At 43.0% G+C, this 25,335-nt stretch overlaps 1 protein-coding gene across 5 annotated transcripts in view; it reads right to left on the bottom strand.

Moving 5' to 3' along the window:
* Positions 1 to 25,335, bottom strand: part of LOC138295682 (synaptosomal-associated protein 25-like) — a 593,575-nt gene that overhangs the window by 196,949 nt on the left and 371,291 nt on the right. For all 5 annotated transcript variants that reach the window (XM_069234122.1, XM_069234124.1, XM_069234121.1 and 2 more), the window contains 2 exons: positions 20,448 to 20,574; positions 3,576 to 3,617 (listed from right to left, as the gene is read on the bottom strand). In XM_069234122.1, coding sequence (XP_069090223.1) covers positions 3,576 to 3,617; positions 20,448 to 20,519 — 114 coding nt within the window. In that variant the 5' untranslated portion in view covers positions 20,520 to 20,574. The remainder of the gene's footprint in view (positions 1 to 3,575; positions 3,618 to 20,447; positions 20,575 to 25,335) is intronic.

Here is a 25,335-nt window from a genome sequence, read left to right on the forward strand (position 1 = left end):
GATGGATGGTAGAATGGATGAAAGGATGGGTGGATGAGTGTAAAGTTAAATGGATGGATGATTGATGGAGAGAAAGTATGGATGGATGAGTGAAAGGATGGATGAGTGAAAGGATGGATGTAAAGATGGATGAATAAAAGAATGGATGATGAGTGAAAGGCAGGGTAGATTGGTGTCTGGTTCAAAGGATGGATGGATGAGTGAACGGGTGAATTGATAGATGGATTAATAGATGGATAGATGGATGAGTGAGTGACAGAATGGATGGCAGGATGAAAGGGTAAATGGAGGGGTGTATGAATGACTGAATGGACAGGATGAAGGGTGGATGAATGGGTATAAGGATGGATGGATGAGTGAAAGGGTGGATAGATGGATGAGCCAAAGGGAGGATGATGGATGGAGTAAAAGGATGGATAGATAGAACAAAAAGGTGGGTGGATGGATGAGCAAAAAGATGGAAGGATGATTGAATGAATGGATGAATGGATGGATGAAAGCGGGGATGGATAAGTGAAAGGATGGATGATTGGGTGGATGGATTGGTTTGATGGATAGGTATCTCTGGATCAGTGGCAGCTCTGCTTTATGGGCTCCACAGCTACACTACACCCTCCTTTTTTGTGGTCCAGTTTGTTTTTTATCAAGTAACTAAGTATTCACTCTTGATATAATAAAAATAAAATGCAGACCTGCTTTGGGCCCAGCAACAAACTGAGGCAGCTAGTGACTTTGTTTCATTGCTGACACAGGTGCATGAAGGTGTCTGCGCCAGCCATCAGAGACACTGTTTGGAGTTGGTGAAATCCCAGCACTGTGAGCATGTCTGTGTGACTGTGTGTGAGTAAAAGTGAGAGAGACTCAGTGAAGGAATGAGTCAGAGTGAGTGAGAATAAGTGTCAGTAAGGACCACTATGAGTGAGAATGAATGTGAGCAAGTGAAGCAGAGTGACAGTGAGTGTAACTGAGTTTTACTGTGTGTGAGACTGAGTCATAGTAAGAATGAGTAACTCAGAATGAGTGAGAATGAGTGGGACTGAGTGAGACAGAGTGGGCCAGAGTAGAATGAGTGAAACTACATGAATTAGTGAGAACAAGTGAGACTGAGTGAGTCAGCATAAGACAGTAAACTTAGTGCAAGAAAGTGTGTGAGAACCCTTCAAGAAAAAGCTCTTTGGAATTCGAGCCAAGCATTACCCCCACCACTTTTAAAGGTCACCAGATGCCACTGGTTGTATAATGTATTTTAGCATTATGTGCTAGCGTGATTAGCGTCATTGTTGGGAAATCTGATGCTCACCCCGCCCCTCCCAATCTTACTGGCCATGCTACGCCCCTGTTTGTCTAGTGCACACAGTTTAACGTATTACTTCTTTCTGCAAAATAAGTGATGTCAGACTGGCCAATGGATGTAGGAAGACAGTTACATGAAGGCTGAGACTGCTTTGATCAAATGCATTGGTTGAATACATTGTTGTACTGGATTGGCCTAGCAAAGAAACACACCAATTCCGTTATAAGACCAGAGGCTCAATTATGACTAAAGTCTCCTTTAATGAAACTGTAGTAGCAAATCAAAGACAAGTGAAACACCCAACATGGATTAAAAGAACATGTACTGTGCAGATCACAGAACAGTATCTTAGGTGCATACCTAAGTGGGTTGCTGCTTTTGGCACAGAGATCCTTTTTTTACAGTGCAGTTCATAAGTACAATCATAATCTAGCACAGTGAGCTATGAACTGCCATCAGAATGCTGCATGAAAACTGCATGATACAGGTTAGAAAGTAATGTATTTTTGAGTCCGTCATTAAACTAATTTTGCTAAAAAGAGTTTGTGTAAAAATACATTCTTAATAGTAAAGTCAACCCTAACCACTGTGTTATGATCTGAATCCTGAGTTTGTGCTTTCCCATACCAAACACTCTTAAAAATGCATACCAGTGTGGATGATGTGAATCCTACACCTTGAAGTCCCCTTTGTCTTATGTAACATTTTCTATACACTGATTTATACACATATGATTCATTGTCTCTGTATGTGTGTGCATTCCAACACCCTACACTGGTATAAGAAGCCCTTTAAAACATATCAAATAGGCGTGAGAGAGGGGCTATGGAGAAATGAAAGACACTGTTGGAGGGTGTTACTAAGGGAATCATAGAAAAGCCCCAATGAAGATAGCTGTATCCTGGCTCACTGCACTGTAAAGTCATCATCTACTGTGCTTTAAAAACAAATACAGTTGAATATATAATGAAATGTGTTAGAGAAAGCACTTTTTTGTAATATTTTTCACATTTTCTAGGGGGAGAAACCCCCCCCCTAAAAAAGAAAGCCCCAATGCAGTGGTTACGCTCACTCTCTGTGCTCGCTCACTGTGCACTACATGGGGACTAGTCAGACAAAATTTGCCAGGGCTGTTTTAGGTTCCCAGTCCGTCCCTGATAACAGTGTTGACTGAGTAAAAACATAGGTTGGATAACCCTCAAAAAGCCAAAGGGTTTGAATCTCCATTCAAACTATATGAAAGAGATTCTGAATTACTTTTGAGGGAGAGGAAAGGAGGGACATTTGTCACATCTGTGTCTTTAATAGAATTCAAACCTCCTGTCACAGTGAGGAAGATTTCCATTGTTAGGGCATAATGCAGCATGAGATCAAAGCAACAATTATTAGAACATTGAAATGTTCGGAACTCCATTGCAGACAATGGAGTGCTCAGTTTTTACTGGTAAATGGCAGGATTGTCAACATTCCAATGGTCTTTTTGTTCACAGCAACAGCAAAATTTGTTTTGTTTAATAGAACATTCTGCCCTCTAGTGGCAGAATGTTCTAATAGCCTTAGAATCCGCAGTAGCGAGCTCTACAGTCCATTAAAGGCCCTCTCCCTTGTTAAAGGCGGGCGCAGGCCTTTAATGACCATTAGAGCCTGCTACGGTGGGTTCTAAGGCTATAGTAGAATAAGTAGGACACCAAGTAATGACTCGGGTAATTTGAATAACATTGAATTCTGGCATTGTGATCATGGCGAATCACTTATAAGGTTTAAGTCAAGCTCCTGAACATTAGTGACGAAACAGAAGTCCTAAATTCTGTCACCTTTTTATGGTAAGCTGAAAACATGAAACTCTACAACCATAGACCTTCAACTCGGGAGTTTCAGTAATCTCCATTACAGCTAGACACTTTAGGATTACAAGTAGTGCAAGAATATCAATCTTTTCCCTGTCTAAATAAAGACCAGTGAATCCCTTATTTGAAGGGAAACAGGTCAATATTCTATTTTTCACAGCTTAGTACAGGTGAGAACACAGGGCATTGTACAATATTTCCTCGCAGATGCTCATAACTCAGAATGGGGATGAAATACTGTACCCTGTACATACAGCAGCCACTAGTATTGGTAATAATGGTTGTGGTGGTAGCTCACAAAATAGCAGGAAAATCATAATTTAGTCCAAGATGTCCACCAATCATTCTAGCAGGCCTATCAGGGTCCCTGTGGAGTATCTACCATTCTACTCAGCAAAAAAGATGACATGAATACCCATTTCTGAAAGCCTTACCTCTTCAACAAGTTGCAGCATTCGACGAGTACTCTCAAGAGACTGAAAAATGAAACATAACAAAATGTTTAATGAAGATGCTATTATAAAACATGTCTTAGTATTGTACATGCACAAAAGAAAGGCAGTTATTATCTGCCATGCAACCTAGGAAGTTCTTTTGGTGCGTCAACAAAATCAATTTTTTGTTCAACTACATTTTATTGATCAGATTACTTGACTCAAACACAATAAAACATACAAATTCTCTATATGCATACTGTTTAATATGCCACCTTTAAAAGAAGCACTAATTAAATGTATATCCACTTACAATTCCAGATTTACCTAGTCATATCTCAAAATAATGGACCAAACCTAAACTAGTTTCCATATTACCTCTCATTTACCACATCTACCTCCTTTTGCCTCTGCCACTCCTATCGTTTCTATGCAGAGATCGTCTCTAGTGAGGCAGAGATCTCCACACACATAACTATAAAATGTAGGTGTAAATGTAGGTGTACATGTGGGAGAGACAGGGAAGTGGTAGAAAAATAAGAAACATTTACTACTAAATGAAAGTGGTTTATGGAAATGTATTGAAGGGTTTAGAGAGGGACCTGCTAATACAAACACACACCTTCAAAAGAATAAGACCTTGCTATTCACAAACTACACTTCTAAAGTTACTATAGCCCTAAAGGTCACACACAAGGTCTGAATGTACCCTAACATAGCCTCAGAGTAAGCCAAGTACCAAACATTGCCACCTCACAGGTACTGTAACCCACTGCAGTTGAACATAATAGAGGCAGAAAATTCAAATAACACCCAAAAGGAAATAAGGTAAAACCAATCAAACTAGTTTGACTATTAAAATAAGTATATATTTACATATAGGGGGTCATTACGACATTGGCGGGCGGTAACCGGCGTACGGCCTCCAATGCGGCCGCACTCCCGCAGCCCCCATTACGACATTCCCGCTGGGCCGGCGGGGGCGCAAACCAAGTTTGCGCCCAGCGGGAATGAGGCCGCAACATAGGAGCCGGCGGTGTTGCGGCCGTGCGACGGGTGCAGTTGCACCCGTCACGCTTTTCACGGTCTGCTATGCAGACAGTGAAAAGCTGTCTGGGGCCCTGTTAGGGGGCCCCTGCACTGCCCATGCCAGTGGCCAGGGGCCCCAGGACACCCCTTACCGCCAGCCTCTTCCTGGCGGTGCAAACCGGCAGAAACAGGCTGGCGGTAGGGGTGTCATAATCCCCAGGGCAGCGCTGCTTGCAGCGCTGCCCTGGTGGATTATCACCGCCGGGGCTAAAACGGCGGGAAACCGCCGGCCCCGGCGGTGGTCGTAATAGGCCAGGAAGCACCGCCAGCCTGTTGGCGGTGCTTCTGTCATTTTAGCCCTGACCCCCTTAGTGTTTATGGTTAAAAGTATATGTAGACTTAATAATTCAATATTTTATTTTTTGGAAATTGAATAGTTACATTATGTATTTAAAATTGCTTTTACCAAATCTTTATTAACAATAAATATGCTATTTAAGGTGGGATATTTCTGTTATCTATTAAAATTAATATCTATAAATAAAAGCATATATTCCAATAATTTGTTTATTTAGTAAACATTTATTTGGAGAGTTGATGTACTGTGACATGTTATTGTACTTGTACTTGTTTGAAAATATGTATTTTAAATTATTTCACATTTATGTTTTACATGAAAATATTTTATTTATTTCAGTTAATACATTTTTATTAACTCTCCATGTTCTGTCCCATAGGAATCTTTCCATCCCAGTGGCAGAGATCTCCACCTATGTCTGAAAAGTTAGTAGTAGTGTTAGAGGTCAAACATTACTAATACAAATATGTGTGAGAAAATCTCATAATTAACATGTACTAAAAGAGCTTAATTAGAGAAAAGTGTGTTATAAATGTAAAACATGCATGTTAGAAAAGTGGTTGACATGGTGTCCACCATATTGAATTCTATGTGAAATAATAAATAATTTAAAAAAATTATTTGGTGAATCATAACCACTTGTACTGACAAAAAATAATTAATGTTTGATAAATAAGACTAATAACTTGAGATTATTATTGACTGATCATATAATGTACTAAAATATTATTTGAAATATATGATAATAATTAGGAGTTATGAAATACTAATAATGAAATTATATGGTTTCAGTATTAAAAGTATTTTCTTTCTTTATGTATTAGCATTATTCAAAAAGCTTACGCTTTAGTATTTTTTCACACTACGTTTTGAGTCGTTATGCTGACGTTATAAAAATTCTTTTGTAACTGTTGTTTATTAGTTATTCCATTGAAAGCTCAACGTGGAAATGTACTGCCTTGTTCTACTCTGTTCATTCTGTACTTCCTTGTGATAATTATTGAAATTTTTAACAAACGCCTTTCTGGTAGGAAATAAGGTTAGCTAAAGTTTCATATTCTGTGCTGTTTTCTACAATGTTAATATTCTGTGGAAACTGTTGTCTGGATGAGAGCGTCAACATGAGCCTATCTCGAGGAAACCATATTGAAAGTTACAAACTGAAGAAAAGATGAAAATCAATTGGTTGCTCACGAACACACCACATAGTCCTGTCCAATTGGAGTCTTGCTAGTAATTTTTGAGACTTTAATTACGCAAAGTTCGATTTCAAGTTAGACAGTGTAAGACTTATGATTTTAACAGATCACATACTTCAAGCCCAACTTTACTGAACTGATGTCCCTTCCGTGTTCCTGATGCTGATCACTGAAGGCCTGCTGTTTTTGTGCTCTGCTGATGAAGACTCTGCTAACTGCTGTCTCTTTTAGGAGAGGTATGAACAATGTGCATTTATTGTATTTACAGGCTTCCCCTTAGAAATCCAACCGCATTTGTTTTGTTAGCACCATAGTTTAGATGTTTTCTAACTTACGCTTTTTCTTAATTTTGTTTTTTTGCATGCGATAAAGCCGAGCCCCAAACATGCATTTCAAATTAGAATTTGAAAGCTAGTATGTCTGACCGAATAGTTGAACTGAATGTTTATTAATTGATCATGATTGATTCAACTGCACAACTAATGGAATCTGTTACTATTTCTCAAATAATTCTATTGTTATTCTGTATAGTTCTTTTGGAGTGTTTAATGGCGATTGCTCTTGCTAAATTAAGATTCATAATACATTTTGGACAGCCTGTGTTGTTTTTGTATTGCTATCATTTAGTTTTGCATATTATTTATGTGACCTTACCCTTGTTAATATAAGGGCAATAAATGTTTAAACTTTACAAAGTTGGTGTGATGATTAACGGTCACATAGGTTATGGGAGGTGTAAATTACTTACTCCTAATTACAATTTGCCGTTGTTTATTGCTATTGGTGCTTATTGTCTGATTGGATGATCTTATTAGTTTGTCTGAGTCAAATGATTTGAGTCGATCTCTGAGGGAAGTAGCTGTCACTGCTCCATTACGTGTCACCTAAGCCTACTTTAGGAGGTCACATGCCCAGAGTAGCACTTGAACACTTGAGCACTTGAAAGAGGATTTCTCAAAAGACTTTCAAAACTTTTTCTAGGCAACCCTACATTCCCTTTGTACCTGGAGCTGAAAGTCACTGATATTACCTCTCACATTAAAATCAGACCTTTATAGTCACTTTAAAGGTGGGTTACGTGAAAAGACTGAGCTGCACAGACACCCAGATACCCATGCTTTAAAATCAGTCAGGTATGTAAGGGAAATTATATGGAATATTGTTCTCATGCACCACTGGGAATTTCCTTACATGATCACACCTGACGTTGCCACAGTAGTCAAAACAGCATACAAGCACTGGTCGGAGGAGAAGTAGCTCCTAAGTACTCCATTAATGCATTTTGACATAAAATCTAATGTAGTAAAATGGTAGCCAGAGCTTTGAGCCAAAAATAACACCTATTCGTGAGAGGCTTGAAAAGGGTGAAATGTCTTAGTTTATCCTAACTTTTCCAACATTGCATGAGTGCTGTACAGTACGGCACACATACAATGGGGGAAAAGCTTTACACTATGCCTTGCATAGTATTATGTACTGGAAGTGTGACCTCCCAGTGAAAAACCCTTGATTGGCATCGCACATATGCTTTTGTGTTATTGCATGGTAGCCTATTGTCCCCCAGCTCAGGTAGTGATGAAAACAGCACCATATCTTAGTATATATGTTACTGTTCTGCTCTCTCTCTTTCATGCATCACAGTGCAGCATCTTTGGTTGCTGGTCTGTATTGCTTGACACATTAGTAAATCTGCCCCACAATGTATATCTTAGTTGGATGCTTCAAAGGTACACTGCCTGACATTCGAGGTGTCAATAAGAGGTAAAAGAGACAAATTACACCCAAATATTATGATAGAGCTAGGACCAACTGAAGCAGTCACATGAACAAGAGAGAACACATCACAACCATAAGTACCAATGTGAAATCTATGGAAGAAAAATTACAATGTGGGCCATGAACAAACAGGACAGATGCCTTGGGCCAGCTCCATCACTGGCTGTGAGAAGGTAGCCTCTTTCTAGCCTTGTTACCCCCACTTTTGGCCTGTTTGTGAGTGTATGTCAGGATGTTTGTCACTGTTTTCACTGTCTCACTGGGATCCTGATAGCCAGGCCTCAGTGCTCATAGTGAAAACACTATGTTTTCAGTATGTTTGTTATGTGTCACTGGGATCCTGCTGGTCAGGACCCCAGTGCTCATAGGTTTGTGGCCTATATGTATGTGTCACTGGGACCCTGTCACACAGGGCCCCAGTGCTCATAGGTGTGCATGTATATGTTCCCTGTGTGGTGCCTAACTGTCTCACTGAGGCTCTGCTAACCAGAACCTCAGTGGTTATGCTCTCTCATTACTTTCAAATTGTCACTGACAGGCTAGTGACCATTTTTACCAATTTACATTGGCTTACTGGAACACCCTTATAATTCCCTAGTATATGGTACTGAGGTACCCAGGGTATTGGGGTTCCAGGAGATCCCTATGGGCTGCAGCATTTCTTTTGCCACCCATAGGGAGCTCTGACAATTCTTACACAGGCCTGCCACTGCAGCCTGAGTGAAATAACGTCCACGTTATTTCACAGCCATTTTACACTGCACTTAAGTAACTTATAAGTCACCTATATGTCTAACCTTTACCTGGTAAAGGTTAGGTGCAAAGTTACTTAGTGTGAGGGCACCCTGGCACTAGCCAAGGTGCCCCCACATTGTTCAGAGCCAATTCACTGAACTTTGTGAGTGCGGGGACACCATTACACGCGTGCACTACATATAGGTCACTACCTATATGTAGCTTCACCATGGTAACTCCGAATATGGCCATGTAACATGTCTATGATCATGGAATTGCCCCCTCTATGCCATCCTGGCATTTTTGGTACAATTCCATGATCCCAGTGGTCTGTAGCACAGACCCTGGTACTGCCAGACTGCCCTTCCTGGGGTTTCACTGCAGCTGCTGCTGCTGCCAACCCCTCAGACAGGCAGCTGCACTCCTGGGGTCCAGCCAGGCCTGGCCCAGGATGGCAGAACAAAGAACTTCCTCTGAGAGAGGGTGTGACACCCTCTCCCTTTGGAAAATGGTGTGAAGGCAGGGGAGGAGTAGCCTCCCCCAGCCTCTGGAAATGCTTTGTTGGGCACAGAGGTGCCCAATTCTGCATAAGCCAGTCTACACCGGTTCAGGGACCCCTTAGCCCCTGCTCTGGCGCGAAACTGGACAAAGGAAAGGGGAGTGACCACTCCCCTGACCTGCACCTCCCCTGGGAGGTGTCCAGAGCTCCTCCAGTGTGCTCCAGACCTCTGCCATCTTGGAAACAGAGGTGCTGCTGGCACACTGGACTGCTCTGAGTGGCCAGTGCCACCAGGTGACGTCAGAGACTCCTTGTGATAGGCTCCTTCAGGTGTTAGTAGCCTTTCCTCTCTCCTAGGTAGCCAAACCCTCTTTTCTGGCTATTTAGGGTCTCTGTCTCTGGGGAAACTTTAGATAACGAATGCATGAGCTCAGCCGAGTTCCTCTGCATCTCCCTCTTCACCTTCTGATAAGGAATCGACCGCTGACCGCGCTGGAAGCCTGCAAACCTGCAACATAGTAGCAAAGACGACTACTGCAACTCTGTAACGCTGATCCTGCCGCCTTCTCGACTGTTTTCCTGCTTGTGCATGCTGTGGGGGTAGTCTGCCTCCTCTCTGCACCAGAAGCTCCGAAGAAATCTCCCGTGGGTCGACGGAATCTTCCCCCTGCAACCGCAGGCACCAAAAAGCTGCATCTCCGGTCCCTTGGGTCTCCTCTCAGCACGACGAGCGAGGTCCCTCGAATCCAGCAACACCGTCCAAGTGACCCCCACAGTCCAGTGACTCTTCAGCCCAAGTTTGGTGGAGGTAAGTCCTTGCCTCACCTCGCTGGGCTGTATTGCTGGGAACCGCGACTTTGCAAGCTTCTCCGGCCCCTGTGCACTTCCGGCGGAAATCCTTTGTGCACAGCCAAGCCTGGGTCCACGGCACTCTAACCTGCATTGCACGACTTTCTAAGTTGGTCTCCGGCGACGTGGGACTCCTTTGTGCAACTTCGGCGAGCACCGTTTCACGCATCCTCGTAGTGCCTGTTTCCGGCACTTCTCCGGGTGCTACCTGCTTCAGTGAGGGCTCCTTGTCTTGCTCGACGTCCCCTCTCTCTGCAGGTCCAATTTGCGACCTCCTGGTCCCTCCTGGGCCCCAGCAGCGTCCAAAAACGCCAAACGCACGATTTGCGTGTAGCAAGGCTTGTTGGCGTCCATCCGGCGGGAAAACACTTCTGCACGACTCTCCAAGGCGTGGGGGATCCATCCTCCAAAGGGGAAGTCTCTAGCCCTTGTCGTTCCTGCAGTATTCACAGTTCTTCAGCCTAGTAAGAGCTTCTTTGCACCAACCGCTGGCATTTCTTGGGCATCTGCCCATCTCCGAGCTGCTTGTGACTTTTGGACTTGGTCCCCTTGTTCCACAGGTACCTTCAGACAGGAATCCATCGTTGTTGCATTGCTGATTTGTGTTTTCCTTGCATTCTCCCTCTAACACGACTATTTTGTCCTTAGGGGAACTTTGGTGCACTTTGCACTCACTTTTCAGGGTCTTGGGGAGGGTTATTTTTCTAACTCTCACTATTTTCTAATAGTCCCAGCGACCCTCTACAAGGTCACATAGGTTTGGGGTCCATTCGTGGTTCACATTCCACTTTTGGAGTATATGGTTTGTGTTGCCCCTATCCCTATGTTTCCCCATTGCATCCTATTGTAATTATACATTGTTTGCACTGTTTTCTAAGACTATACTGCATATTTTTGCTATTGTGTATATATATCTTGTGTATATTTCCTATCCTCTCACTGAGGGTACACTCTAAGATACTTTGGCATATTGTCATAAAAATAAAGTACCTTTATTTTTAGTATAACTGTGTATTGTGTTTTCTTATGATATTGTGCATATGACACTAGGTGGTACTGTAGTAGCTTCACACGTCTCCTAGTTCAGCCTGAGCTGCTTTGCTAAGCTACCATTATCTATCAGCCTAAGCTGCTAGACACCCTATACACTAATAAGGGATAACTGGGCCTGGTGCAAGGTGCAAGTACCCCTTGGTACTCACTACAAGCCAGTCCAGCCTCCTACATTGGTTGTGCAGTGGTGGGATAAGTGCTTGAGACTACTTACCACTCTTGTCATTGTACTTTTCATAAGAGAAAAATATACAAAACAAGGTCAGTGTATATACACATAGCCAAAAAGTTTTGCATTTCCTCTTTTCACTCTTTTCTAAGTGCTGAAAAGTACTACTAAACTTTCAAAAAGTTCTTAAAAGTTTAAAAAGTTTTTTTCTGTCTTTACAAAAAGTTCTGAAAACTTTTTTCTCTTTGTCTATCACTTTAACTCTCTCTAAAAATGTCTGGCACAGGCCAAAATGTTGAACTGTCCAAACTTGCATATGATCACCTTAGCTGGAAAGGAGCAAGGAGTCTCTGCATAGAGAGAGGTTTGAGTGTAGGGAAGAATCCTTCCTTAGAACTGTTAATTAATATGCTTAGAGTACAGGATAAGGCCATAAGTGCCCAATCTGTAGAAACAGTAGCTAATGGTTCTCAATCTGATCCAGGGACTCCCCCAGGAAAAGGTTCAGGAAAGAAACTTCTCAGCCTGCCCATTACTAGACAGTCTAGCATAGTTGGTACAGAGGTTGAATCACACCATACTGATGATGTGATCTCACATTATGCTGGTAGCCAAGCTGTTAGGGTGCCCTCTGTAAGGGACAGGTCTCCTTCTGTTCATTCCCATCATACCTCTGTATCTAGAAATGTCCCTCCCACCCACCCTGATGACAGATTGTTAGAAAGGGAGCTCAATAGATTGAGAGTGGAACAAACCAGACTGAAGCTCAAGAAGCAACAGCTGGATTTGGATAGACAGTCTTTAGAAATAGAGAGGGAAAGACAGAAGTTGGGTTTAGATACCCATGGTGGCAGCAGCAGTATTCCCCATAGTCATCCTGCAAAAGAGCATGATTCCAGGAATCTGCACAAGATAGTTCCCCCTTATAAGGAGGGGGATGACATTAACAAGTGGTTTGCTGCACTTGAGAGGGCCTGTGTTGTACAGGATGTCCCTCAAAGGCAGTGGGCTGCTATCCTATGGCTATCATTTAGTGGAAAGGGTAGGGATAGACTCCTTACTGTGAAAGAAAGTGATGCCAATAATTTTACAGTTCTTAAGAATGCACTCCTGGATGGTTATGGCTTAACCACTGAACAGTACAGGATAAAGTTCAGAGAGACCAAAAAGGAGTCTTCACAAGACTGGGTTGATTTCATTGACCATTCAGTGAAGGCCTTGGAGGGGTGGTTACTTGGCAGTAAAGTTACTGATTATGAAAGCCTGTATAACACAATCCTGAGAGAGCATATACTTAATAATTGTGTGTCTGATTTGTTGCACCAGTACCTGGTAGACTCTGATCTGACCTCTCCCCAAGAATTGGGAAAGAAGGCAGACAAATGGGTCAGAACAAGGGTGAACAGAAAAGTTCATACAGGGGGTGACAAAGATGGCAATAAGAAGAAAGATGGTGAAAAATCTCAAGATAAGCATGGGGATAAGGGTAAAACCAAAGATCCCACTTCAAATCTTAAACACTCTTCAGAGGGTGGGGATAAAACAAATTCTTCCTCTTCTTCCCAACCTGCACACATTAAAAAGCCTTGGTGCTTTGTGTGTAAAAATAGAGGCCATAGGCCAGGGGATAAGTCCTGTCCAGGTAAACCCCCTGAGCCTACCACCACTAATACATCAAGCTCTAGTGCCCCTAGCAGTAGTGGTACTAGTGGTGGGACTGCTGGCAACAGTCAAGCAAAGGGTGTAGTTGGGTTCACTTATGGGTCCATAGTGGAAACTGATGTAATCAGTCCCAAGACAGTTTCTGTCACACCTAGTGGCACTGGCCTTGCCACACTGGCTGCTTGTCCCCTTACAATGGATAAGTACAGGCAGACAGTTTCAATAAATGGTGTTGAGGCCTTGGCCTACAGGGACACAGGTGCCAGTTTCACTTTGGTGACTGAAAACCTAGTGCCTCCTGAACAACACATCATTGGACAACAGTATAAGATTATTGATGTCCATAACTCCACTAAGTTTCTTCCCTTAGCTATAATTCAGTTTAGTTGGGGTGGAGTTACTGGCCCTAAGCAGGTGGTGGTATCACCTAGCTTACCTGTAGACTGTCTCTTAGGTAATGACCTAGAGGCCTCAGGTTGGGCTGATGTAGAGTTTTATGCCCATGCAGCCATGCTGGGCATCCCTGAGGAATTGTTCCCTCTCATTTCAAGTGAAATGAAAAAGCAAAGGAGAGAAGGCCTGAAAACTCAGGATCCCTCTCCATCAACAGGTAAAAAGGGTATCACAGTATCCCCTAACCACCCTACCATTCAGGATACTATTCCTGTGGTGGGAGAAACCTCTCCTGGGGTGGCACCTGTTCCAAGGGAATCATCAGTTGGCATAGCTGGACTCCCTGAGGTAGAAGTACCTCTCTGTGGGATAACTAACATTGGTGACAAAAAGAGCACCATTTTAGTTAACATGGAGCATCCCTCCAACCCTCCCAGAGAAACTTTAGTGCAGAAACCCTGTACTGCCTCACAACACTTAGGACAGCATCCCTGCCCTAGTGTGGAGCTCATAGGACAGCATCCCTGCCCTGCTCCAACTCAAGAGAAACAGCATCCCTGTTCTCTCTTCCAGCCAAATGGACAAAGTTTTTGTCCAGCTATGGCTTTACTGAGACAGCATCCCTGTCTGGCATTTCCATCATTACAAATAGGTTCAGTGGATAATTCCCACTGCTCTAAACTAAAACTTACTGATAGAAACTCTGAAAATACATCTTCACATTGTTGGTTAGCTAAAAAACTTCAAACAGGGTGGTTTACATCCCCACAGGGAAGTAACCATATAGTGGATGATAAAGGGAGTAACCAGTCTATTGCAGAGCTACTCTCTACTTATCACCACTTAGACAATAAAGTCTCAACTGGCCAAGGTTAGCCTTATTGTCCTTCGTTTGGGGGGGGGTTGTGTGAGAAGGTAGCCTCTTTCTAGCCTTGTTACCCCCACTTTTGGCCTGTTTGTGAGTGTATGTCAGGATGTTTGTCACTGTTTTCACTGTCTCACTGGGATCCTGATAGCCAGGCCTCAGTGCTCATAGTGAAAACACTATGTTTTCAGTATGTTTGTTATGTGTCACTGGGATCCTGCTGGTCAGGACCCCAGTGCTCATAGGTTTGTGGCCTATATGTATGTGTCACTGGGACCCTGTCACACAGGGCCCCAGTGCTCATAGGTGTGCATGTATATGTTCCCTGTGTGGTGCCTAACTGTCTCACTGAGGCTCTGCTAACCAGAACCTCAGTGGTTATGCTCTCTCATTACTTTCAAATTGTCACTGACAGGCTAGTGACCATTTTTACCAATTTACATTGGCTTACTGGAACACCCTTATAATTCCCTAGTATATGGTACTGAGGTACCCAGGGTATTGGGGTTCCAGGAGATCCCTATGGGCTGCAGCATTTCTTTTGCCACCCATAGGGAGCTCTGACAATTCTTACACAGGCCTGCCACTGCAGCCTGAGTGAAATAACGTCCACGTTATTTCACAGCCATTTTACACTGCACTTAAGTAACTTATAAGTCACCTATATGTCTAACCTTTACCTGGTAAAGGTTAGGTGCAAAGTTACTTAGTGTGAGGGCACCCTGGCACTAGCCAAGGTGCCCCCACATTGTTCAGAGCCAATTCACTGAACTTTGTGAGTGCGGGGACACCATTACACGCGTGCACTACATATAGGTCACTACCTATATGTAGCTTCACCATGGTAACTCCGAATATGGCCATGTAACATGTCTATGATCATGGAATTGCCCCCTCTATGCCATCCTGGCATTTTTGGTACAATTCCATGATCCCAGTGGTCTGTAGCACAGACCCTGGTACTGCCAGACTGCCCTTCCTGGGGTTTCACTGCAGCTGCTGCTGCTGCCAACCCCTCAGACAGGCAGCTGCCCTCCTGGGGTCCAGCCAGGCCTGGCCCAGGATGGCAGAACAAAGAACTTCCTCTGAGAGAGGGTGTGACACCCTCTCCCTTTGGAAAATGGTGTGAAGGCAGGGGAGGAGTAGCCTCCCCCAGCCTCTGGAAATGCTTTGTTGGGCACAGAGGTGCCCAATTCTGCATAAGCCAGTCTACACCGGTTCAGGGACCCCTTAGCCCCTGCTCTGGCGCGAAACTGGACAAAGGAAAGGGGAGTGACCACTCCCCTGACCTGCACCTCCCCTGGGAGGTGTCCAGAGCTCCTCCAGTGTGCTCCAGACCTCTGCCATCTTGGAAACAGAGGTGCTGCTGGCACACTGGACTGCTCTGAGTGGCCAGTGCCACCAGGTGACGTCAGAGACTCCTTGTGATAGGCTCCTTCAGGTGTTAGTAGCCTTTCCTCTCTCCTAGGTAGCCAAACCCTCTTTTCTGGCTATTTAGGGTCTCTGTCTCTGGGGAAACTTTAGATAACGAATGCATGAGCTCAGCCGAGTTCCTCTGCATCTCCCTCTTCACCTTCTGATAAGGAATCGACCGCTGACCGCGCTGGAAGCCTGCAAACCTGCAACATAGTAGCAAAGACGACTACTGCAACTCTGTAACGCTGATCCTGCCGCCTTCTCGACTGTTTTCCTGCTTGTGCATGCTGTGGGGGTAGTCTGCCTCCTCTCTGCACCAGAAGCTCCGAAGAAATCTCCCGTGGGTCGACGGAATCTTCCCCCTGCAACCGCAGGCACCAAAAAGCTGCATCTCCGGTCCCTTGGGTCTCCTCTCAGCACGACGAGCGAGGTCCCTCGAATCCAGCGACACCGTCCAAGTGACCCCCACAGTCCAGTGACTCTTCAGCCCAAGTTTGGTGGAGGTAAGTCCTTGCCTCACCTCGCTGGGCTGTATTGCTGGGAACCGCGACTTTGCAAGCTTCTCCGGCCCCTGTGCACTTCCGGCGGAAATCCTTTGTGCACAGCCAAGCCTGGGTCCACGGCACTCTAACCTGCATTGCACGACTTTCTAAGTTGGTCTCCGGCGACGTGGGACTCCTTTGTGCAACTTCGGCGAGCACCGTTTCACGCATCCTCGTAGTGCCTGTTTCCGGCACTTCTCCGGGTGCTACCTGCTTCAGTGAGGGCTCCTTGTCTTGCTCGACGTCCCCTCTCTCTGCAGGTCCAATTTGCGACCTCCTGGTCCCTCCTGGGCCCCAGCAGCGTCCAAAAACGCCAAACGCACGATTTGCGTGTAGCAAGGCTTGTTGGCGTCCATCCGGCGGGAAAACACTTCTGCACGACTCTCCAAGGCGTGGGGGATCCATCCTCCAAAGGGGAAGTCTCTAGCCCTTGTCGTTCCTGCAGTATTCACAGTTCTTCAGCCTAGTAAGAGCTTCTTTGCACCAACCGCTGGCATTTCTTGGGCATCTGCCCATCTCCGAGCTGCTTGTGACTTTTGGACTTGGTCCCCTTGTTCCACAGGTACCTTCAGACAGGAATCCATCGTTGTTGCATTGCTGATTTGTGTTTTCCTTGCATTCTCCCTCTAACACGACTATTTTGTCCTTAGGGGAACTTTGGTGCACTTTGCACTCACTTTTCAGGGTCTTGGGGAGGGTTATTTTTCTAACTCTCACTATTTTCTAATAGTCCCAGCGACCCTCTACAAGGTCACATAGGTTTGGGGTCCATTCGTGGTTCACATTCCACTTTTGGAGTATATGGTTTGTGTTGCCCCTATCCCTATGTTTCCCCATTGCATCCTATTGTAATTATACATTGTTTGCACTGTTTTCTAAGACTATACTGCATATTTTTGCTATTGTGTATATATATCTTGTGTATATTTCCTATCCTCTCACTGAGGGTACACTCTAAGATACTTTGGCATATTGTCATAAAAATAAAGTACCTTTATTTTTAGTATAACTGTGTATTGTGTTTTCTTATGATATTGTGCATATGACACTAGGTGGTACTGTAGTAGCTTCACACGTCTCCTAGTTCAGCCTGAGCTGCTTTGCTAAGCTACCATTATCTATCAGCCTAAGCTGCTAGACACCCTATACACTAATAAGGGATAACTGGGCCTGGTGCAAGGTGCAAGTACCCCTTGGTACTCACTACAAGCCAGTCCAGCCTCCTACACTGGCACTCTTCCATTCCACAAAATTTGCTTTTCCCAACACCTGACACTTTCTAGCCCATTATGAAATGTATATTTTTAAACATAAACGGAAATTGAAGAAAGGATTCAGTGTCCCTTATGAGAAAATTCCAGACATCGGTGGTCCATCCTTGTTGAAAGAACACATCTTCAAAAAGGTTGCAAATTGATGACTAAATGTTGGCATATACTTTGCGAAATTACATCTCATTGAACCCACAACTCCTTGCAGAGACCCTTAGCCCCAGTCCATTGCTTAGGAGCATGTAATATAAAGTGTCCAGTACACACAATATAAAATGAACTAATTCAGACACTAAATAACTTTCCATGATTTCTTTTGCAATCGTGCCCTGCACTTAACCTTGTAGATTAAATTGTATGTGTTTTTTTTTTACATTTGCAATACTAATGCACTACAGGACTACATGCGGAAACACCCTTAATTACAACTGAAATATAGATAGCCCTGCTTCCTGGTTCGGGCAAGATATTAGAGAAACGTGAATTAGCAACTATCAGCATTTCTTGAGAGGACTGATCTATTTGATCCATCACAAACTTGGTTCTGTCCTGGACACAGCACAGAAAGCGCTCTCTTGGCCTCTGTGGAGGACCTTAAAATGACCTTAACCAAGGTGACTCAGCAGTTGTCATTCTATTAACCTAAAAGTGGTCGGTATCAGATACTGTATCTCATGAATTGTCATGCCTCATGTTTGTTGCCTACATTACAGAGCTCAAGGGTAATAAAACTGGCTTTGAAGTGGTTATCCTCTTTTTGGAGGATCTGAGCTTTCAAGTGTATAGCAAACAAATTTGTAAATAAAAACGTGCCGGTGCCCAAAACCCTCCTGTGAAACATGCGGCTGCTGCAACAAAATTTGCAAGCACAGAATGCTGAGGCAGTGTAATCCTCAAGCCATCTAGGGCCTCTTTAAACCATTTACAGCCACTCCCTACCCCTTCAGCTTACTTTTGATGCCTTTTGCTTTCTCGCTTTGTGACGCTTTTTACGTCTTTCTTTCCTCTGTCTTTCCCATATGTATCTTTTGTTCCCTGTAATTGGCTAATACGCAACAAGTAATGGCCCCCAAAAATAAGTGCCAGTGCCCTCCACCGGCTACCACCGGCTCAAATTAAGTACTGATAACAAACCTTTTTATTCAGAGTTTTTTACTTTTAAATGTGTGGTGCCAGAGGGGTCCTCATTGAGCTCTGCTTGTTTAATCTGTACATAAATCTGCTTTCGGAGATTGTGCAATCTCATGGTCCCTCACTAGTTTCGTACACACGGCTTGTCCTTTCTTTAGCTCCTGAAAATCATTCAAAAGTTTCTCAATGAAAACCTTTTTCGACTGATGTTTCAAATTGGACGGTTTCTTGTTGTTTGAAACTTAATGGAGAAAAAACAGAAATTATGGTGGTCAGTAATGATTTCAACTCTTGGTCCCCGATCTGCTGTCCAGAGTCTTTAGGTAGGCAGCTGCAGCTGAAAGCTTTGGCAAAAATAATGTAGGCATGTGGTCGGGTAATAGGTTTTCTTTTGAGATACAGGTACGGAAATTAGCGTCTACCTGCTTTGACATTTTGAGAATGCTTAGAAAGATTCAAGAAATACTACCTAACTCTACCCAAAGGACCATTGCCCAGGTTTTTAGATTTCTCTTGCCTGGACAGAAGAGCTCTCTATCTGGGATGTCTACAATATGTATTCAATAGACTGCAGATGGTGCAAAAAGCAATAGTGGGCCTTTAACTAAGAATACCTAGACACCACTCTGTTTCAGGATCCCTGGCCCCTCTGGCTATCCATAAAACAGAGGATTCAATTTAAAGCGTTTTCAATTGCCCAATGAGATTATCATAAAAGGGTCCTTTTTCTGTGTAGCATCTGATACGAGCCTATAACCCAGTAAGAACTTTTAGATCCACTATGTCTCATCTAGCAATAATCCCTATAGTGAGGAAAACCAGAAAGGGGTGAGGGCGTTTTTTTCATGGCTTCCAAACTATGGAGCTCCCTACCCATCAGGCTATGGTGGAGGAAGATGAGCTTAGCTTCTGGAAGCATCTTAACATCTAGCTATTTGTATAACTTGGTGGGTTCTGTGCCAGAACAATTTCAGCGCTGGGAAGTCCGATTCAGATAGCCATGTGCTTTATATATTCATCAGAATAGAATAGAATAGATGTACCTCAACTTTAAAACAGCAGACTGCTACAATAGTGGGGACCAACCATTGTGGCTAGTGGTAACATGTCTATTTGCATCTGAAGACCTGAGTGTTACATTGTATTTTTCACAGAGTTAGAGGGTTTTTTGGGAGATCAGTAGAGCATTTTGATACTATGGGTAAAATAACAGAATTGTCTTCTATATGTCAGAGTGCCCAATTCACAAAGTCTTCTACACACCCAGGCAGAACTTAGGTGTTTAAACGGCTTGTATTGCAAATGTCAATTCAAATACAGTATTCACCAAAAAGATGAATTTACACTTGTAAACGTATATACTCACTGTCAATTTCATACAAGTATGATGTAAAGTTAGGTGTGAGACAATCCCCTCCCCATGGTGAGGATAGCCTTGGATACTTTGTGAACAGCTTGGTATTTAAAACAGTAGCAATGCACATTTCCACTTCGTTAGAGTCAGAGATGTACTTGGTTGAAGAGGAGCAGTAAATTCGTATCCAGGATGGGCATGGTGATGGAACAGCCCCATAATTAATGGGGTTGTAGGGTTGTGGAAACAAGGGAAAAAAAAGAAAAAGTACAGAAGTGCAAATCCAACTGAAACATTTAGACAAGCATTAATGTACACCATATACATTTAGGCATGTTAAATGCTTATGTATGTGATCGCTCCTAGAAAACTGTAACTGTCAAAATACGCCCAGGGCACCTGAGGATTTATTTTTAAATTCCTCAAAACATGATTCCTTTACTGGAAATGTAGGGGGTAAATTTAACATTGTAAAGGTAGGATTTTTTGTTGTAAAGCGGATTTTTAGGAGGTTTGATATATAATGTCTGATAACAGCATCAGCCTTCAAAATAAATCAGAATACACTCACCTCATCTGTCACCTGATCAGCACGACGCTGCATTTCTTCCAACTCACTACGCATGTCAGTATCGTTTGCCATATTGGCTGTGCGCGAAGAGCTTCAAATGAAATGTGAGGGGGATCCCAGTACAAGACTGAAAAACAACATAAAATAAGGCTGAGTAACAGATAAAACGAGAACTGTAGTTTATACATTTACTTTAACATGTACCGAAATTGAAAGCCACTTCTCTTGTTAAAACACCTTACTAAAAATTCACTAGGCAAATCAGAACTATAAACTTCAAAAAATCATAACTGTATGAAATTCGGTTGTTGGTTGACTAGGGTTTGCGCACAGGTCAAGCAGCAACCACAATCCTTGTTATAGTGAGACACAAGTCAACCCTAAATTACCCTGCGCTCAATCCTCTGCTAACTTGGCACAGAGCAGTCAGGTTTAACTTAAAGGCAAAGTGTAAAGTATTTGTGCAAAACTTCAACCAGTAATAAAGGTAAAACACCACATAAAAGCTAGCACATAGAGTACATTTTAATCAATATAACAAGACCAAATCGACAAATATCCAATCAGTAGAACTGGAGTTATTAATTTTTAAAGGATTTAGTGATAATAGCGCCAAAAAAACGATGGATACCAGGTCGTGCTGGACCGGGTCAAAGTCACAAGTTCAGGTCGATCGAGATGGAGCACAGCTACAGTCAACAGATTAAGCCTGCTGAAGTTTATCTTCTCAAGTCCACAGTAGGAGTCATGTTCACGGTGGAGGAGGCTGCAAGGAGCAGGGAGAGTATTTCAGGCAACTGCTGGAGTAGCACGAACAGCAGGCCAGGCGTTGCATACAGGCTTTGCTGGAGCATCGTGTTGGTGGTCCCAGCAAGGGGGTCGATGCTATAGCTGTGAAGAGGCAATTGCCAGAGCTTGGCACTGAATCACAGAGCAGACAGTGAGGTCTTGGTGTGAATGAGCCCGTTTGCAGTCGGGAGAAACCCAAAAAGAGAAATACAGCTCTCTGAGTAACACCAAGTGTCTAGGACCTGAAGGGCCCTACATAGGGGGTCAGGAACTCACTTCAGCTGGCTCCTGGTGCTGGTGCATGATTTTGGGGAGCCTTTTATGTACATGAGGCTCAGATCAGGAGGACTGCAGGCTAGCCCTTCTAGTCACTCTGGTGTCCTGGGTTCAAGTTGAAAATGCAAGTCCGATTCTCCTGTCCCGGGCAAGAGGGCAGCAAGCAGCAGGTCAGCACAGCGGGGCAGCAGTCGTTTAGAGCAGCAGTATAGCAGAGTTACAGTCCCTTCAGCAGCACAGCAGTCCTTCTTCCTGGGTCAGTATCCACAGGTCCAGAAGTTTCTGAAGAGTTGGTGCCTGAAGTCCAGTTTTTATACCCAGGTGTGCCTTTGAAGTGTGGAGAAGCTTATAGAGGCATGCCTTTGTAGTGCACAGGTTCCCTACCATCCTGGCCCTGGCTTCAGGCTAACAACAAGGGGGTATACAGTCCTTTGCATGGAGGCAGGATGTAGCCTACTCAAGTGTGAGTGGAGCTGGGCTAAGCTCCTCCCTCCCATCCTGCCAGTAATGACCCATCCACGCACACCTAAACTTCCTATTGTGTGTGGCCATGTAGGAGGAATACACAAAGCCTAACTGTCAACTACACCCAGTCATGTGACCTAGAGACAGGCTGCAGGCACCAACTGCCTAAGGCAGAAAAATGGCAACTTTCTAAAAGTGGCATTTTCAAAATCATAATTTAAAATCCGAATTTACCATATGTTAGGATTTTTCATTATAGTTCCAAAGACACCAAACATGAACTTGTGACCTGATTCCATTTGGAAATGACAGATTATTAAATGTAATAAGGTAATTCCAATGCTAATCTATGGGTGAGGAAGGCCTTGCAGTAGTGAAAAACGAAGTCAGGAGTTTTTCACTACCAGGACATGTAAAACTTAAAAGTACATGTCCAACTTTTTAAATACACTGCACACTGCCCTCTGGGCTGTCCAGGGACTACCTGTGGGTGATGTATGTGTATATAAAAGGAAGGTTTAGGCCTGGCAAAAGGTTTATTTTGCAATGGCACAAAGGCAGTTTTGAAACTGCGCACACAGGCTTCACTGGCAGGCCTGAAACATGTTTGAAAAGGGATGCTTAAGTGGGTGGCACAACCAGTGCTGCAGGCCCACTAGTAGCATTTCATTTACAGGCCCTGGGTACATATATTACCCCTTTAATAGGGGCATACATGTATTAAGTATGCAAGCTGGGTATAAGCCAATTCCACAATATTTTAAGGAGAGAACACATACACTTTAGCACTGGTTAGCAGTGGTAAAGAGAACAGAGTCCTCAGACCAACAAAAACTAATTAATCAAAAGGTGTGGGGTATGGGCAAAATGTTGGGGGGTGACCCTTCAGAAAGGGATAGGTCCAACAATAACTATACACCATGCACCTTTGCATATGGTAATGTACATAATATTGACCATAGTTCGATAAGCAATTAAAAAGAACATAAGTAGGCAAGGAAACAAATACCATAATGACCTAAAACAACTGTATAAACATCCTAAGATCTCACTAAAAGAGAAAACGTGCATCTTCAGCAACTTGGGATTCCAGACTTAGGGGGTCATTCTGACCCTGGCGGTGAAATCCGCCAGGGCCAACGACCGCGGGAGCACCGCCAACAGGCTGGCGGTGCTCCCATGGGCATTCTGACCGCGGTGTACCGCCGCGGTCAGAAACGGAAAACCGGCGGTGTACCGCCGGTTTCCCACTGCCCTGGGGAACCTCCATGGCGGCACAGCTTGCTGGTTGCTGGGTCTCACATACTACACCATGGAATGTGCTGAGGTAAACGCTGGACCAAGAAGTTTACTGTCTGTGATGCCACGGAGATTGCCTAAGGAACAGAATTTTCTAGAGGCATATATGTTGCTCCCTGTCTACACATGCACTATAAAAACAAGAAATAATAAGAATCTTAGCTCTCAGATAAATCTGAAAAGAATATTTAGAAGTCGTTATTGTGAAAGCCCAAATAATGTACTAAAATATATTTCAATGTTTAATAAATAAGAACTAACATGCAGTAGGTAAATAAAATGAAAGTCAAGGGTTTGGTAAATTGTACTCACCATAGGTGGTAGCCATAATGCATTTAATGTATTAATGGAAATAAACGTTTATAAAAAATGATATGCACATGTAGAATTGAATGCATTTTTGATTTATATTAAAAATGATTATTGAAATGTTTTACTTATAATAATTAACAGAACTAAATGACTGTGAAATAAGGGCCTACTCGAGAAGGCCTCATGTCAAGCTTTGGGCATTTAGAAAATATTAGTAAATGTTTTTTTTCTCTATCTCAGCAGAATTTTTTACACTCATTGTTCACACAGTGCTGACCTAATGTACAAATTTGCAATGATTTATTCTTCAAGCTTCCTGGGAGAACCATGTGTTGTAATACTGTGTTCAAGCTATTGTTACAATTGTATCTTACGACCGTGAGAAGCTGATGTTCACAGGACATGACAATGGGCCTACTGAATTGAGCTATAGCTTGGAACAAACTTGACACCGGACAGAACCGGTATGGAAAGTGAGGGAAGAAGACCCGATCATTAACATGTGAAAGACTCATCAACTTTATTACAGATGGAGAGTTTTGAACCTATTGGTTCTGACATGATCACCCTATAGGACTGACAAATGAAAATTGCACAAGTAGCTTTTAGGGTTTTAATATATCAAGACTGAAATTTTTGAAGAAGAGTTCAGAACATTCGTGAGTGGATGCTGTTGCTGTTGTCCTTAGCCTATGTCCCTGCTTGATTGGTTTAGCTAGCCTATGCCCCACTGTGGCTGAACCATTTCCCTTTCACTATGTCCCTCGAATGAAGACCTGGAAGTTGCCCAGCTGCTTACCAAACCATTCTAGGAGAATTATTTCAAAATGCAAGTGTCTTTGTTGTAGATTGTTGTCTTTTTCATTTAGGTACCAACCTAAAATGTTTCCTTAGAGCCTTAGTCAGATGTTTTTCCAATTTAGATTTTTGTCTGTTTTCTCTTTTGCATGATGTCCAACCATGCTTTTCAAATTAGAGGGTTAGTTAGGATGTGTCACTGATTAAATTAATTCCACTAACAAAGGAGTGAATTCATTCATTTGTAGATCTACATGTATAACATTCCAATCATCCAATTATTATTGCCTTTAGCTTGCACTGTAGCTCTTGAATGTTTAATGACAGATGCTTTGGTTAAAATGAGATTTTTGCGCCGGTTTGGTCAGCCTGTGTTGTTTGTCTTTGTTTATCAATTAATTTTGAGAGTAATATATGTGATTTTAGCATCGTTAGTCTAGAGAAATAACATTTTTGAATTCTACTGAGATGTGTGGTTATTCATGGCCAAATGGGTCATGGTGTGTTAACTTACTGACTCCAAAATTGATTAATAGAATTGATGATATTGTTGTGATCTTTCATTGCGTTTATGTTAAAGTTTGGTGTCCATGGTAAATAACTCTTAACAGAGTCCAAAGGTCCATCAGGCCTCGAGCACGAAATATAAAAATCAAATAAGGCTAGACTGCTCACATTATCAACTATTGAGAATCACATGTATCTTTCTTGCATACAAAGGGCAAACTGAGCTTAGAATTATCTCTAAGTGAACGTTTTTAAAAACAAGCAATGGAGAAATTTTTAACTTGCCAAATATAAAGCACACTTTTTACTGAGCATTTGTGCTTAAAAGAATCTTAAACAGGCAATGGTTTGGTGGCAATTCTCAAACAGTGAGAGATGACTATTAATCACAGCCATGAATGCATTAACGTGCAGTGTTTAGCATGGTCATTATCAACTTAAA

This window comes from Pleurodeles waltl, chromosome 5, assembly GCF_031143425.1.
Source record: "Pleurodeles waltl isolate 20211129_DDA chromosome 5, aPleWal1.hap1.20221129, whole genome shotgun sequence".
Taxonomy (NCBI): Eukaryota; Metazoa; Chordata; class Amphibia; order Caudata; family Salamandridae; genus Pleurodeles; species Pleurodeles waltl.